This window comes from Seriola lalandi, unplaced genomic scaffold (genome assembly GCF_002814215.2).
Source record: "Seriola lalandi dorsalis isolate HSWRI2012SDOR001 ecotype SW California unplaced genomic scaffold, Sedor1 jcf7180002054505, whole genome shotgun sequence".
Taxonomy (NCBI): domain Eukaryota; kingdom Metazoa; phylum Chordata; class Actinopteri; order Carangiformes; family Carangidae; genus Seriola; species Seriola lalandi.
The window spans coordinates 352,605-370,900 of record NW_019525058.1 but is presented as its reverse complement, the minus strand read 5'-3'; the positions used below and the strand labels follow the sequence as shown (position 1 = coordinate 370,900).

At 42.0% G+C, this 18,296-nt stretch overlaps 1 protein-coding gene across 1 annotated transcript in view; it reads right to left on the bottom strand.

The window, feature by feature from the left end:
• Positions 1–2,731: 2,731 nt before the first annotated feature.
• Positions 2,732–18,296, bottom strand: part of oprd1a (opioid receptor, delta 1a) — a 16,732-nt gene continuing 1,167 nt past the window's right edge. The window contains exons 2-3 of the mRNA XM_023413182.2: positions 6,965–7,320; positions 2,732–5,125 (exon numbers count right to left, since the gene is read on the bottom strand). Coding sequence (XP_023268950.1) covers positions 4,596–5,125; positions 6,965–7,320 — 886 coding nt within the window. The 3' untranslated portion in view covers positions 2,732–4,595. The remainder of the gene's footprint in view (positions 5,126–6,964; positions 7,321–18,296) is intronic.

The window sequence follows — 18,296 nt, the reverse complement described above, 5'->3', positions numbered from 1 at the left end:
TTCTATTTCCCAGCCTTAACCTGGAGCTATGCGCATGAAAATATTAAAAACCATTAATCATGCTTTAGTTGCTGTGAGTAGAGGTTGCTGGGAAAATGGTTTGAGATGCAAAAAAACAACGACCTGTAACTCAGGCAGCATTACATTTCTCCATACACTGCAATTGTAGTTTGTAGGAGATAAGGGAGCAGCAGCACAGTATCCTGAATATTAGAATATATATTGAACTGCCATTGAATTTGACATCAGGGAGGCGTCTCTGCTGTTGTGGATGGAGTAATCAGGATAATTGATAAGCGGCCTATTGGCTAGTGAAGGAAACCTCCATAATTAAATCGAAACTCCTCAGCTCTTCCTCTGGACCGCTCTGTGGCTGCGGTGCTGCCAGTCTCCATGGCGACCGCAGGATGCTGGTCTGAAATTTGCCGAGGAGATGCAGATGCAGACGCGGATGTTTAATGTTTTTTGACAGCGGTGGATAGCACACTCTGGGACTCGGAGCAGCCTCGGGCCATCTCTAGTGTGTTTTTCTGAGCGCCAGTGGAAATGCACTTTGCTATGTGATGTCATGGCGGGCTATTCTGAGGCTCTCTTCACTTTTAAATTGAATCACGGTCGTACCAGATGGATTATTCTGATATGAGCTCCATAATTTTCAAGAAACTATTACGCTATCCCATTTCCTCTAATATCCAGGGAACCAAAGCAGAGGTTTTTCAGAACAAGAGCTTGTGTTATTTTCTCTCGGCTTCATTTTATTTTTATTTATTTTTGCCAACAATCTGAGAATAGGCTTCAAAACATTAGAAATGTTTTTCTACAACAGATGCACAAGAAGGAGCTAAGAAGTAATTGGTTAACACTGCAAAAGAACTAGTATAGTGTCAAGTATTAGCACTAATCGCCTCACACACTGTACTGGAGTCTGTAGTTATACAACAAATTACCATCATCATACACAAATGAAGTCATTTATATTCACACAGGCTTTTTCAGTATTCATTTTACAGTGTAAAGCAGTTGTATATCAAATAGAAAAAATTGACAATGAAGAAGTAAATTACAAAAAACGAGTGAGAGCTGAACAAAGGAGAGAGATTAAAGGAGCAATCAGTAATATGAGCTCCTCAGAAACAGTGATTATAATCAGCAGGAACGCAGCGCTCCTCCTTCACATATCTGAGCTCTGCTGCCTCACCTCACCTCACCTCACCTCACCTCACCCCACTTCCCCATCCTCTCCCGTCTCCGACACACACACCTCCTGAACCGTTTCACACGGCGCGATTTAGCTGCAGTTAATTAATGGAACACGACAAACTAGGATTTAATGAGAAACTGCCGTAAAATGTTTATTTGGTGATGCCAAGAATCACATTGATGTCGGTTTCCAAGCTTCTAGAATCCCTCGGGATTACAATCCTTGTTGGTCGTTTCAGTGCCAACGCTGACTGCCAATGCAGGCATTAGCTTGCCCTTTACTAATTGAGTAATTAGTGTTTGCCTTTTAATTAATTGGAACATAGAGCTTTCCATAACTTCAGCTGTTTGAGATGCCTTAACCCACAGAGGCCACACGCACAAATATTGTAAAAGGTGAGAATTTGAAAAACATTGGCACTGGGAAAAAAAAACCAAACAAAAATAAAACATTAGTTTCTCTTGGAACATAATTCAGGCTTTTTCTGAGATGTTTTTCACCTGTGAAATCGTTTTATATGTTGTTTTGCCAGTTAAATGTGATTTAAGACCCTGCAAACACAAAAAGCCTCTGATGACGGAGCGCCGCCTGCTTCATGAATGTAATTCATTTTGTCGTTTTCGTTCCCGTGTGTGAAGCTGCGGTGAAGAACTGCCACGGAAAAACACGTTTTAGGGGATAATATGCGAAACCATTTAGACATTACAGCTTATATGGTTGCTGTTTTCTCTTCCATATTTCATTATGGGTGAAGGTCAGAGGTCATGGGTTGCATCCAGGAGACGGGGTTTATAATTGAAACGCCTCAGGTGTGGAACAGACTGCTCGAGCCAAGACTGGATGTCCAACATTGATCAGCGACACCTGGATACCTGCGTTACTTGGTTACCGTCTCACCTTATCGTTGCACAGTGTGCAACACAGTGTGCAACGATAAGGAGAGAAATTACTGATTGCTCCTTTTCAAACTTGCAGAGAAAAATTCAAACAATTACAAAAACAAACTATGTTTTCAATTTGAACTGCAAAGTATCAACAAGGAGAAAAAATTACAATTCACTCCTCGTCCCCATGTGATAATGAAAATGAAAGTCCATGCACACACACCCACTCACTTTAACTTGGATCCTTATTACAGTTATTTGAAAGCATCAGTTTACTGGAAGTATTTTGATGATTTCCCCAAATAAAATAATTCTATACATTCTGCCCTTAATATAACTAGATTTTGCCAAAATAACGAGAGATATCCTGCACACCTGACAGATGCAGCACTTGGTCAAAGCTAAGCAGAGAGCGGTAATATATACACTACAGTACACTTGAAGTCACCACCATCATTGTAAGAAAAATATTCAGGAATGTATTACACTGCAAAAATGTCACTCTCCTACGGGACACAGTAAAGTCAATATTTATTGTCTCTATCTCAGTCTCTGTGGGTAACTCTACAGTCAACCCCATAAGCAAATTGCTGAATCTGTAAACAGAGCAGAAATCCATCCCCAAGCGCCCGACTGTCGTCCTCCCTTCTCTTTTCATGTGAGCTGCGTGAGCCAGAAATCATCGTGGTGAAATCCTCGAGTGTAAACAAAGCATACAGAATCACAGGTACGCCTCATAGTCATTTTAACGGTGGCCGAAGCCAAATTTGCTCAAATGCCAAAGCTTTATATTATCTACAAATTCACATGTATGAAGTTTTTTTCCATTTCATTATTCATTGTCATTGATTTATATTCTGTTTGATGTGTTTTATCTGGTGTACATCTCTAAGAAGGTGACATTCAGACATTAATCAAAACCGTGGTACATTACGACATGTTTACATGTCAACATATATTAAGCCCTCGAAGTAGTTCCCCATGAGAGAGATTCGGATCAACTCCGCATCATTACTGCAGACATACCTCATCTGGTATGCAAAACTGAAATGGGAATGAACGTCTTGGTGACGGCTGATTGATGTCTTCAATTTTATTGGTGTCAAGATCTGCTGGGAGTAAATAAATTACCCAGCATTAACCAGAATAATATAGCGCTCCGGCTAATGCCATTCAATGTGTCTTAAATGTGCTACAGATATTTAACGCGACAGATGACAGGCTTTTTTGCTAATTTAAAAAGCAGATCAATAATCTCTTTGAAGCGGTTTATCCGTCGACATCAGGACGGGCGTCTTTATCTACATTGTGACGGAGCTGCTCTCAGTCGGAGCTGAGGCGTGTTTCTTTGACTTTACATTTGTTTTAAACGATAAACCGGCGAGGAGAGTGAAGTGTTGTGGCGGCCGGCTGCAGGGTTCTTCGGTGGCAGGTTTATCATTCTGCAGTGACTCTGCTCAGAGGCTCTCTGAGGGCTCAACAGCCCTCTATGAAAGTCAAGTAGCTGAAAAGAAGTCCATAGAAATCCGAGCATCAATGGTTCGATGCTGTTGTGAATTTTTTCCATCCGAGCAGAAAACTCCCACAGAAGTGGCTTCATCATGATTTCATGCCTTTTGAGACACTTTTTTCCAAATCCGTGGAACATTAAGCCACGAATTTCTCTCTTTCTCTGACCATCAGTCTGAAGAGAAAAACAAAAAACAAAAGACAAGCGTCTCATTTTACTGTAAAAAGAAAAAAAAAAGTAGATAAATAAATAAACAAAAAAGGTTGGCTGAGTCACACAGAATCCCTACTTCTCCATATAGAGAGCGGATGAACTTGTTGTGCTGTAACCCATCATCCAGCTGTCGGTGGATATGCGGTATGGTTCTGCTCTGCGAGGCTCATTTGTTTTTTAAATGGACTTTAAAGATACAGACGAAAAAGTTTTCTCTCTCTTTCAAAAACACCCAAATCTAATTTGATTCAAAGTTCGACTTGAAAAGGCCGGTCATTTCATTCTTTTGTAGCACATTATTCAGCCCGTCTGTTCTACCACAATGGGTCGTGCCTGAATGAGATGTTCTTTGCTTGACAATACAGAAACCTGCGGCTGTTTCTTTGTCCTTTTTTGCATCATCAGAACGTCCTGTACTCTCGCACCCTTGGTCCTTTGGGTAAATCGTGAGCTGGGGACTTTCTGTTTTGTAACCTTGTTTTATCAAATTCACATTCTCCCCATCTCTCGTCACTGCGTTTGTAACTCATCACATTCCCTGTGTGAAATAAGATTCCACTGTGTTATCAGGGTGAAGCTTATTTCCCATCATCTTTAGCGTTTTTCCTTTGAATTTCCAGTATGTCAGCCAAACTGGAGAGATTAAGTGATATCACTGTATTTTGAGACTTGCTTTTCTTGTGAGGACATGTTAAAACTCTGTCGTGGAGATCTGAGTGACCTCTGACTGCAGATCTTGTTGGATCCTCCTCGAGCGAGAGCTGTGGGGGACCCAGTCCATGCCTAGTCATGCCGGCTTCTTCACCGCTTCTGTCGGAGCGCAGATGGAGACGGGCTCCCGGGTGGTGTGGCGGCCTCTGGTCAGACTGTTCTGCTCCACGCGGGTCCGACAGGGGAGGCAGAAATCTCTGAAGCATCGCTTAAAATTTTCATCCAAGAACGCGTAGAGCACAGGGTTGAGGCTGCTGTTGGTGTAGCCCAAGGCGATGCACAGGTGCCAGCTGGCTATCACCAGGGGGTTCCTGGTGTCGATCTCCACCATGGTCTTCACGATGATGAAGATGTGGATCGGGGTCCAGCAGATGATGAAGGCGGCCACCACCACCAGCACCATGCGGGTGATCCGGCGCATGTTGCGGTCTTTCTCCTTGGAGCCCGAGAGCAGACGAACGCTCCTCAAACGAAGGATCATCAGGCCGTAGCATATGGTGATGACCAGTACAGGAACCACAAAAGCAAAGATGAAGACGCAGATCTTCGTCACTGTGTCCCAGTACCAGTCAGGGTCAGGGAACTTCAGCATGCACATGGTTTTACCTGGAAGAAGAGGGCAGGTAGCATTAGACAGAATTAGTCAATGTAGGGTTAGAGTATCAAGCAGGTTTAGAAAGATAATGTTTTGTGGATTTAAAAAGCTAAAGCTGCAGAGGAACATATGTACTTAAAAACGCACACTTCAGCCCGGAGTACGACTGTGACAACTGTCAAGAATATCAAGAATACATTATGTGCGAGTAGATTTTCTAATCCTATCACCAGGAGGGAACATTTTGATTACCCTCTGTGACATTTTAAACCTTTGTGCATCCATGAAATGATTGAAGAATGACACCGTGGCTAATGGATGGTTAGGGCTGGCTAATGCTAGAAAAAGACCTACCTTGTACCATGTGTCATCTGACTGTGATGGAAAGAAAAATATTCATACTTCCTCTGAACAGCCACACTTAAAGGCCTGGTGAAAAGCTGGCTGTCAGAGCGACAGGAGATGATATATAATGGCACGTATTTCAGTCTCTCCTGGAAGGCATTCATATTATGGCACAAAAAGTGACGGGGGTAGTTGTGTAAAGAATGGAAAAAAGGGGCTTAAGGGATTTACTCAAATACCACAAATTTTGCCACCTCTGCATACCTGGTCAATCACTGTGTAACTGCCTCTGAAATGTGTCATCAAAAAGCTTTGGAGGGAAGACGTTTCCTAAGCTGTCTGACCATCGGACAAGCAACTTTGGTTTGAGTATACTGGCCCATTCCCGGACAATTAAGCAACAGGTTAAGGTTAGGAAATGATTGTGCATACAGTCGGACTGTTGGATGCAAAATCCAGGCTTACAAATGAAGGTTGACTGTGCTTACAATGTCCATCCACCAACCTGACTTCCTCACCCTGACGCCCATAAAGTAGCAGGCTCTCTCCAGGCTCTCACCAGCCTGAAGCTTTCATTTATGGTAAATGTTAAGGGTATAATTTCCACACGCAGCCCTAAGTCGACAGTTATTTCTCCCGGTGCAGCTAAACTGGGTGCACATCAAAGTCGTAGCCCCTCATTAAAATGATATCTTATTTAATTCGGAAGCGTAAGATCCAGCTTCTCGTCCACTTAGCTTTTAAGTACAGTTACAAAGTGGAGCTGGCAGTAGAAAGCAGCTGTTCTTCTGTTTTCTGGACGGAAACAGAACAAGAACAATTTGTTGCTTCAGAGTTGTCCCTCCCACATGTCTGGTGCCTTTTGTAGCATCTCAAGGTTTTTGACGACTTCTGAGTGTTGAATCACAGTGGGGGGTCCTCTAGTGCCTATATGTGTGATCTGGGAGTTACTTCACACTTGTCTACATAAAGGGGAACACCGCCTCCACTACTGGCTCTGAATGTAAATTGTGCGACTCGTCTGATATGAACGCAATCACTAGGAATACTGGGCTGTTTTATATCAGTTACCTGCTATAGACACAGTTTTGCTCCTTTAAAACATTAATTAATAAGTATTTTCCCTCTTCAAAGCAGAGACAGAAGAAGGGCATATGTGAGGTTTTGTGAATTCTGGCCGAGTAGGAAAAGTAGTGCGTTTCCCCCCCCTGAAGGAACTACCTTGAACCTTTGATGAAAATCAAATATTATGTTTGGTTTTTTGGATGTAGTGGTCTAAATGTTTCAGAGGTTTTACGACTTACTCTGAGCCTTCACAGTCGATGGTTTGGGGTCATGGGTAGGACTCGATTCCTAATCACCATTATTCTTTATTTCCTTTTGTGTACCATCTCGTGAAGTTCTTAAGGATCTTTTAAACTGTTTAACCACGTCTGTTCTGGAGGACAGTTAACACTTGCACCAAACATTAAGACTTTAAATAAAAATGAAAGACAAAACAGTACCATTATCAGCCACTTTGGTCACAGCCATGACCATAATGGGAACCCCAATCGCTGAGGACAGCACCCAGATGAGCACGTTGATCAGCTTGGCCTTGACTGGCGTACGAAACCCCAGCGCCCTGACCGGGTGGCACACGGCGATGTAGCGGTCCACGCTCATCATGGTGAGGGTGAAGATGCTCGTGAACATGTTGTAATAATCGATGGCGATAATGAGCTTGCACAGGACCTCCCCAAACGGCCAGGTGTTCATGAGGTATTTGGCACTCTGAAAGGGCAGCGTGCTCGTGGCCAAGGCGTCGGCGAGAGCCAAGTTGAAGATGTAGATGTTCGTGGCCGTCTTCATCTTGGTGTACCTGGTTGCGATCGCAGAGAGAGAGAGAGAGAGAGAGAGAGTTTGCAATAAGCAGCAGCGGTAATGAGAGCAGCTGGGTATGGAAAGTCTGTTATGGGATATGGGGGATTTTAAAGTATGGCTTAGATGAAGAGTTAATTCCCTCATGCTATAGACGTGCAGTGAAGAGCTGTGAATGCTAATTCCTCACAGCTTAGATTTATTTATTTATTTATTTTTCAAATGAGTGATTTGAGTTAATGGTTTCAATTGGCTTGCTGTCCTCTGATCAAGCAGCCTACTTCCAGGGAAAGCACCCGAGAACTCCGAAAAGAATATACTATACTGCTACTGAACTGAGGTTCATATATATTTTATGAGAAGGATTCTGCTTTTAACATGGGACTGTACATATTTCTTTGTGTATGTGTGTGTGTTTGAGAGAGATGAAGATATTTTGGTCACGTATTGGAAGAAAAAAAAAAAGTAATGGTCATCAGCACTGAAGTCATTTTGTTTGGTATATTAACAGCTTATTGGGGTCAGAAATTCTTCTCTGGGGCATGAAGCTTATTTTCACTCAGACGTCTCTCATCAGAAACCTCGCAAGCTGTTTTCATTCTGTATATAAATCTAAGATAATTTAGTTTTCTAGGCGATAAATCATTACATCCAAATACAATCCGACTCGTGTGCACTGCGGACCGACAAAAGGTGGGCGAGGGCAAGAACAAGGTACAAGAAGGTGCAAAATTTCATTAAGATATACTGTATAATACATATTACAGCGCTCATGAATACATGAATATAGTATCCCGAAACCATATGGAATTGGACATATATATATATATATCATTTCTTTTTATTTTGCAATTTTGAATGTTAAAGATTTAGTTGAATAAACATAGATAGCAGATTGCATCATGACCTGATGTATCTGACATTTTAATGGGGAAAAAAAGAGAAAAAAATAACATTCAAATTAGTGATTCAATCTTTATTGTTTTTGTTCCATTAGAATACACCCACCCAGATGTGTATTGACTTTTCTCCTGGTCATTTTTCACAGGGGCTGTTAATAAGGCTGTTGGTGGCGAAGTGACCACATTAGGGAGTGATCAATAGAAAGAAGCATTTTTTTTAATTGACACTAAAACAAAGAACAGACGGGTAAATCAAGTTACCTGCTTTTCTGATGACCAAATAGCCTGTTTTTTTTATTGGCTGGACTGCAACAACTGGGCCAGCCCTATAATCGCAAATGTCTGTGACTGACTGACTGACTGACTGTCTGACTGACTGGCAGAGTTGAGTGATGAAGTTACAACATTGGTGGGCCAAGTGTTGGACTGTTGGACAAGCCTTTATTTCTAACTCCCTCTGTTTCATATGTATAATTGGTCATATTGGTATCGATTCTCTCCCATTTGCCTGATTAAAGTTACTGCATTACACGTAAATACAAAATCTACACTTCCTATATCTGTTTCGAATTAAAAGCCCCTTAGCGTTTCAGTGGACAGATACCCTTTATTGCTTAACAAGGCTTTTATTACTGTGCAGCAGTACGTGTAGTCTCACTTCAGGTTGCTGGCTGTTCTGTTGTTTACATGCTTTTCAGATCTGCCAGTTTCTTTAGCTTCACAATTACTGATGGCTTCTCTCTCCTGCTCTCTCTTGCTGGGTGTGTGGGATGTTTAGTTATTGCTATGCCTCCTTCAGTGATAATGGTTCCTGTAATAATTGTAGTTTATTTGCTGTAATGGAGGTCAGGCTCAGTGAATTGGAGGTGCAGCTCTGCTTCCTGGCAGCTCCTGAGGAGCTGGGAAGCCAGGGCTGCTGGGTGACTGCCAGCAACAAGAGCCGTAGAGGTTCATGCCACCATTGTGCCAACAAAGTGTTGACAACAGCATGATTATATTGCTGTAGTTAATAAAGTGGCAGAAATGTAAATTATGCTAAATAGGCATGCACATGATATGACAGGCAGCATGAGTTTATCTTCCTCGTGTCTATATATCCCTGGCTCTGCTGACATATTTCTATCCACAGGGGGGACAAAATTTATCCTGCACCCCCAAAGTATTCGTGGCGGTGACAGCTCGGGTCGCCTCGGTGAGGGGTTGATTACATATGTGAGCCTGGTCCGGGAAAATGCACGCAGCAATGAATGAATGAATGAATGACAGGCGCACAGAGAGTTCATGGGTTTCTTTTGACCCACCCACCAATGTAGTGGCCCACCAGGATTTCTCCTGATTGCTCCCGATGGCCAGTCAAACTATGAATGAAGACAACAATAAAATCAGAAATGGACTTTAGATGTCAGTGCCTATAGCTTATTTATATTTATGGTGACAGTACGTTGTGTTTTTGCTTTGTGAGATTATTTTCTATTAAATATTGAAGTTTATAAATAAGTGTTTTGGCACGCCTGGCTGAGTGGAGCTATCCATGGTACTGAAAGGGGGATTTAACTCTGGCATGTTAAAGTATCTTTTAAGCTTTTGTTATGTTGTGTTCGATCCCATCCCATATGTGGCACGAGGAAAGAACAAGGCACATGGTCAGATGTCACCATACAGAATTTTCATCCAACAGTGTTATCTCAATGTTAAGAGTTGGGGGCATCAAGATGAACAGCTTTTTTCAAATTAAAAATGCACATAAAAAAAAAAAAGAAACCACTTTGTAAGGGCTTTATGGATTTTATGGAAATAAGTGGATTGAGGAATTACATTAACCTGCTGATCGATTTCAGTTGATTGATGGTATGACCCTGTAAGATTTTGACTCACTGTGGTATTTCAGAAAAACTGACTCTTAGCTCTTCATGCCGCGCTCATACGAGTCAATCCTATTTCCTGTTTTCCAGTTGTCTGAGTTTTGCAAAGTGTTGAGTTTATACACAAGGTCAATTGGTAATGTCATCAGATAACACTTTCCTGAGTTTGGTCCATTTATATTATATTGGTGACTGAACTGGGCTGATAAAAATTTTGTCTGATATAATAAATCAGTTTAATGTAAATGGCTGTGGCTGCATGGGAAAATGTAATTATGTCTGCTGTCAGACTCCCATCAGTTATTCCATTATTCGCTGTCAGCTAAGACATTAGTCTCTGACATAATCAGTACCGTATGTGTCTCTTCTGTTCAGCTCAAGGAGAGTCAAAAAGTCAGAAACATTTCTGTTAATCTGATAGAAACCAACATAAAGCCCCTTTTATGAACCAATATAATGACAAAACAAGACGAGGTCAAAACCTAGTACGTGCCTGGACCGCCTGTGGTCAAATCCTGATTTCATAACCACGACGTCTTCTGACAAAATCATCAATCACATAAATTAAAGACAAAGGCTGTGTTGTGATTTAAGCTTTATTAACTTAAGAAATGATCACCCAGAAAGAAGGTTCGATGCGACAGAATGTCTTATACAAACTCATCACTTCCTGTAATCATTTCAAATTAAAAGGCCTCTAGCGTTTCAGTGGGCAGAAACCTTTTATTTCTTAGCAGGGCTTTCATTGCTATACTGCAGCAAGTGTATTGTCTCATTGCTGGTTGTTGGTGTTTCTGTTGTTTACACACTGTTCAGACCTGCTAGTTTCTTTAGCTCCTCCTTTAGTTTAATGATACATGTAATGAAAGTAGTTTATTTGCTGTAATGGAGGCAAGGCTCAGTGTATTGGAAGCGCTCTCCTGCTTCCCTGAAGTTGGTATCATGAAAAGTACACCGAATTAGTTATTAGTAGTCCCTGTTTGTAATGCACCCATATATCCATGGACTATGGATATACTGACCACTACTACTGGATCACTTTGAAGAAAACCTAAAAATCTGATGTTGCTCAAGAAAGGTCCAGAGTGTCATTTTCCCCTCATTTATAATCAGATTAATGGATGTTTCTTCACGATGGACATCAGACATAATAATATTTCCAGGAAGAATGAAGCATGTTTGACTGATATCAATATATTTCATGTCGGCCTGTGAGGATTCGATTGAGTTAAGACTCCGAGAAGGAGTGTGATTATTGACTCATATTTACCTCACACTCTACGTTAACCTCCCTCTGCCTCCAGCTCAGCTCTCCCCTGCTCCCCTAGGGAGGCCTGTTGGTGTAATGTCAATTCAATGGGGATTTGCTACACAGCTCCACAAGGCCTCCACTCTGTTAAATTAATTCAGCTTTATTTTAAGTGTTTTTAATTTTGCAATCAAAACGAAAAGAAACTGCTGCGTCTTAACATTCCCATGTATGTTCGAGCATCATAATCCGATGCCTGTACTAGGTTGCACTTCCAACAAAAGACAGGAGTAAGCTTTTGATAATTACTTAAGGGTTGTCTGTGAAGTAAGCACAATATCACTGTGAAGCTTTGAACCCGTGGAAAACATAAAAATCCTGCTCAGAGAAAAGATAGACATGGACATAAATGTCATCAGTCAGAGATAGGAAAAATACCAGGCGGAGTTTCGGATCAAAAACCATCTTATGAGACAAAGTCAAAACTCTTTATAGTCTCATACTGCGAACAAAAGCTGCTCTCCGTTTAGTTTTGTATCTCAATCTCTTTGAAGCCTTTGATTCAGCACCTAAAGCTCGACTTTTGACACAAAAAGAGGATTATGTTCATTGTCAGAGTCACTTTCACAACTGAACCATGATTCAAAAGAAATCGCTTTCCCCTTCTGCCAAATCCAAGCCGCCAAGATAGGAACCCACACAGTGTGTCAGTGTGTTGCGGCAAAACTGCCACATTATTCCTCCCATGAGTAAACAAGCACTAAGGTGAGTGGACTTCAATCCTATACCACCCCCTCTAAAAAAACCCTCAGACCATCAAAGGGATCCTTGGCCTCCATCTCTAGACAATCAGTGATGAACAGCCTCCAATCACAGTGTAAAGTATTGACCTTTATGACCACTGGTCTCTATAGGTAAGAACAACGATTTCTGCTTCTTCACCTTGTTGGAGAACCATTGATCAGAGGCCATCACTACCGGTTTATCAGTCAGTTTGCCATTAATCAAATGCTGCTAGCTCGGCACTATGTAAATCCCCACTAAGCAGCCGGTGGCAGGAGTATTACACAGATGTGTTCAGAGTCCTGAAACTGACAAAAGGCGGTCAAAGGTCAAGTATCAGATGTGTCAAGACATTGCTGTATACACAAATAAATATTGTTTATACTAATATATTATATTTAGATAAATAAAAGGTGGTCTATAAAGAAATATAAAGTGTTATACCTTTCCTTTAAAAATAATACTTCATTCGTCTCAGCTCATTAGATTTCTTATTTTTTGGGTGTTGGCACACATTCAATCATTTATCTATTCTCTATTTTCACCACAAGTTCAATCATTATAAGATAATGAGATGGGCGTATCCATATACAGCCAATTCACTGATAGGTGTGCAGCAGGACCAGGATGTTGTCATACCTGAATCAAATTATTGAGAATTATTAAATTATGACAATGTTTCTATTTGAAGCCAGCTCAGATTTTCCAGCCTTTAAAGGCACAGAACAATGCATGTGTCGCAAATCATCTCATGTGACTCTACTCAGCCAATCATTGCAACTCGAGTCGGTGAGTGAGATTCCTGCAGAGCAGTGTTGACAATCGAGCAATTTTCTTGCTAGATTTGGCAACTTTTAAAACCCCCTCAGCTGCTTTTTTTGTCCTAAAAGCAGTTAGCGACGTATCTAGAGACGTTTTGGACAGACCTTATCTAGTGAAGAAGCTCTGATGTGGCTCTCTCCACTGACGGTGTTCAGTGGGCGGGACGGAGCAGCAGCACGTGAAGTCAACCAGTCATCAGCCAGACGAAGATCGGCGTACATTACGTCCAACCACCGACCCCAATTGTTTTCATTCTAAACGGGGCCCCTGTAGGGAGGTTTCCTACCGAGAGGTCCTTGTGAATCGCCCATCGGTTGTTTAAGCGGGAGAGCGCTGCATTTTGAGACATTACTGTGGAGTAAAGTTTGTCAGCCTGCGTCTCTGATTATGAACTGGCCGTCTGTGGCTGCATGAAGTTGCTGCTACTGCAAACCAAACATTTCCTACTGCTGCAGCTTCACATTAAAAGCATTGGAAATGTAATGTGTCAGAATATGAAAACAAAATATGCATCTACAAAACAAACTATGGTTCGTTTGTCTGCATTTTTTTCCCCGACAGCGGCTCATTTTGACATATTGCACAGAGTAATGGAACGAGACGGAGCCACAGTGAGCTGTTAGATGAAGAGCTGCAGGGGACAGGCTGCACACCTCCAACTTCTCAGCGTAGGTAACCAGCTCCTTTCACTGAGCCCTGCTGTTCGGACTCATGCTGGGTGCAGCATAAAATCAGATCACAGCTGCTCACAGAGTGATGGAGACAGGCCAAAGATTGCCTGACTTCTTTGTCAAAACGACAGTAGTTTGTTTTGCTTCGCCCAGAACTCTGTGGCCTGTAGTATTAAACCGCATTCGCTTTTTCCACCAGTAACCACAGGTGTCGCCAAATCAACTAGGAGAGAAGACTTTGTTTCAAGGTTCAGTTAGAATCAGGTTTAGGTTTAGTTTTGAGCGGCCTTTCTCAAAGAGACGTCCGCAAGCGACTCCTTGTGGTCCGTGAGGAACTGGCGAGTTTTCAATATTAAATCAACTCATATGTAAATTCTTTATTATTATTTGAACTGGCTGTTTTACACGTGTAGTTGGACTTCAGTGTAACCAACCGTTTCACGACACTGCCCACTCAGGTTAAGGTTCGAGGCGTGGGAATGCATTACTTTAATATGTGCATGTGTGTGTAGCAAGCTAGCTTACCTCAAAATGTTTTTAGCTAAACACATTGAGCACCATGTATTTTTTATCATCCATGTACATCATACTGCTGTAACTTTCCTAAAAGTAGCTACATAATTTTAACTGGCATGCTAACGCTAACAAAGTTAACTGGCGCTAAAGCTAATTTCACAAACACACCGTCACGACTCTGTTGCTGTCGGGCAGCAGCGAGCAACACACGGTGTTATCAGCTGCCAGCTTCAGTGCAGTTTGTAAATAACTTTGATTGCTGCACTTCACATAATGAATAATGATTTTTTTTTTTTAAGTGTACATCTTTTATTTTCTTTTAGTCAAATTGGAAATAAGTGATAAACTCTTTATTTTATTCACTGGTGCTAGCGTTTTAAAATAGATTAATGAATAAAAATGTGCCAAGAGGCAAAAAAGGAAAAGCTTGAAAACTAAATTAGGGAGTGGAAGAGAAAGAGAGGAGAAAACATAAATAAAAACAAATGAGGTTTTAATTTATTTTATCAGCTACATGGATAAAAAGCTGTCACTCTTATTTTTTCACTGCCTTTTGTCGGTTCTGGACCTCCTTGTACTTTCACATTCACCTAACGAGAATTTGCATTTGCATTTGAGATCAGTCTCCATCCTTTATCTCTATGTGGTTTGGGCGTTACACTGCCTGGCCTGACTACATCAGTCCTTTCGGTGCTCATACACTTCTGAGCTCGACTCTGCCGTTTTTTTCCAGGGCTGAAGGCCACACACACCGCTCACACACACACACACACACACACACACACACACACACACACACAGACATAAATGCTGCTGGGTGAGATAGAAGACAAGCAGTGATGAAACACTGGCCATGTTGACTCAGCCCAGGAAATAAACAGACGGGCAGTCTGGCATCTTACACACAAACACACACAGTCACGCTCTTACTGGCAAAGGGCTACAATATTTTAGGCCAAATTTCCACAACCAGGTCCTAAAGAAACAAAACTCCTCCAAATTTTTTTTTGAATCAGGCTATATCATTATCTTTTGTTTTTGCCAAAATATTACAATCTCAGAAAAACCAACGTTGTGCCATATCTGCTTTCTTAGTGGGAACAATAATCCACAAGCAGCAGCTCATTTGAGAATCCATATTCTCATAAACTAATCCCGCCGTCCGGTAGCTGCGCATCAAACTGATTTCAAATGGAAGCCACTTGACAATAAATTGCCTAAGCTCTGAGCCGGTTCTTATCTAACAGAAGTGGCATCAAGGAATGGGAGGCTAGGTGGGGGGGTAGCTGGGAGATAAGCGGAAGCCTCATGCCTCTGACCTACCCTGCACAACAGTGGACCATCTCCAGAGGAGTCAGTGTCAGCCTCTCCATCAGCAATCACACCGAGGGCTCTCAGTGCCACGGTTCAGTCCACGCTGACATGAGCATCCATGCACACTCTGCTAAAAATGGGATTTCTGTGCATTTGAGAGTCTCTCCGAGTGGAGGGAAATATCCAACAATTATGACTATTTATGACTTTGCTATATTTATGAGCCGGCTGATGTGGCAGGCAAACAAATGGGCTTTTTTTTTTTGTTTTTTTAAATCAAAATTACTGCAAAAACAATGAGTTAAAAATAATCAATTTTGCTATTTGATTACTATTGAAATCAATTATCAAACAGAATACCAAAGATACTCGTTTCAGCTTCTCAAATGAGATGATTTTCCGTTTTTAAACAATGTCAACTTGGTGACTTTTTCTGTCACGTGACAACAGGTGATCAGTGATAACGAGATCATCCACTGAGGAAGACCAGGAAACGTCACTGAAAGCTGTAATAAAAAAATTAAAAAAGCTAGATGGTGAAACTTCCGTCGAAAGTTTTGTGAAACAAGTACATTTGGATTTGAGCCATGGGACCTGTGTTTTTTTTAAAACTTTCACCACGGCGACGGAGAATTCTCAATTTCCGATTGGCTGGAAGGGTGAGATGAACTCAAATTGACCCGACAGTATAACCAGACACCTACGACACAATTAAACTAATTAAACTGTAGGTGATGAACAGCAACACTGAGGTTATTAGTTTGATATTTGAGTGAATCATCTAAATCAGCTGGAGGAGGACGACTTCAGTAATATCAGCCACAGTGAGGCAGCTTCTTCGTAACATCTGAAGATCTCAGATGGTGGACGATGTTACTTTGTTATGCGCTCTACTTTTCAGTGATTAAAAGTTTCTATATTTAGATATTTAATATTAAAAGTTCAGCCCATTGTTAAAGGTTAAACAGCCGGAGACGGGAGGCGTGACGACTCAGGGTCAGCACTGACTGAACCCTCCGATCTAGACGCCGACATATAGCACCTCATACCGGTGCTAAGATACGAATCACAACTTCCTGTCAGGACTTTCACAATAAAATCCGAGCGTGATGCAGATTGTAGATTGCGACTCCCCTCCGCTATAACAACTTGTACTTTCCAGGATCGTAGTGGAACATACTGCATGCTGGGTATTATCCCTCACATATTCACCACTACCACCAGTCTCCACAGGTGTCGCTGCATCAGCCACGTCTGAAATCTTCAGGATTAAAACGTTAAGTTGTTGCGTGATTGATTCAGACGTTATCTTCATTGTTACCGTGAGTGTCGAGCAGCGTGAACCCACCTGACACATTTCAGCTTTCATTTTTAATTAAGGGCTTCTGATAGGCTATCAAATCAACAGCGTGCAAACTTTTCAACAACTAAAGGAAGATGAGTAATTACCACGTGTTAGTCAGTGTTCACCCAGCTCTTCATCGGTGTTATTACCTCACTATGTCTCTGTCTGAGGTTTTGGGTGTCTCCTCCGAGCTCCAGCCCTCCGGAGTTTACAGCTGCTCCACAGGAGATAATACATTGTGACCAGGATGCTTAATGTGCTCAGCCTGCCTCCCTCTCCCTCCCTCCCTCCCTCCCTCTCCCTCTCTGGGGGGGGTCTGGCATCACTGATGAGCCCTCTCATTCACACAAACACAAAATGCCAGGCGAATCGTTGCACACAATTTGATTCATTGCCTTTTTCCCAGCTCTCATCCATCCCTTTCCTTTTGTCTCCCTTTTACCACCCTCGTTCCCCTCTTTATGTTCTGTCTTGTGTGCCCAGGTTTGCCCTTTTATTTTCTCTTCCCCCTGAGTGAAATTCACGGGCAGAGCTGGATATATTTGTGAATTTCTCTTTGTTCGGTATTGAAGGATTTCCACTTTGGGCGACGATGGCTTCCTGGTGGCTTCTCCGATAATCAACTCCGTCTTTTATCTCTGTCTGCACTCCCTCTGCTGCTCTCCTTCTCACCTCACTGTATGCATCTAAATAATACCAACAACCATCCACACTATGTCTTACTGTCATGTCCTGTTTGTCGGCTGAAAAAACAACCTCTGGCCTTGACTACTTCCCCTCCATCTAACTATTTTATCCTCCCCTGCTGCAACTGGGGAATCTTAAACGAATTCTACCTGCATGTTTAATTTTCCAGCCCAGCTGGAGTAATTAATGCTTCAGGTGATATTGGAGAATGTTTGAGATTAGAAAGTAATTGATGTGATGAGTGAGGACGAGCGGAAGCTGCTGCAGAAGATAGAAGCCGTTTTCTCCCTGACAAGCGTTCAGGTTAGGGCTGAGAGGCTTCCTGGGAAATGACAGGGTGCTTGTATCTAGTGGCAAAGTGGGTGTAGGTTTATTGTGTTGCTTTTAGAGCCTAAGGGGAAAAGGCGAGCTACGACCTTGGATAGACAATTATACTGCAAACATCCACTAATGGACAGAATCAATTTCTCCTCTTGAAAAAGCACAACTCATTTTTCATCATTACAGAGCTACATTTTTAAGAGTTTAAACCCATTATCAAAGCTTTCCCATAAAGATTCAAGCCAAAAGATAAAATGTTCAATTTAAAAGGTTTATCCTCCCCTTCATTCCTGTTTACAGGCAAAATACAGAGGCAAACACATAATGTATACTTTAATTTACAGAGCAAGTAAAGACCCGTCTCCCTGAGAGACCCAGCAATCCCATCAAACCCAGTGTGTCCATCACAGATCTGAGTGAGCGACTGGAGGCTCAGCCCTCTGCGCCCGAGGTGCAGCTGAGTCAGACTGAGCGGAGAGACTGCGTCTGAGACCAGAGAGGTTCG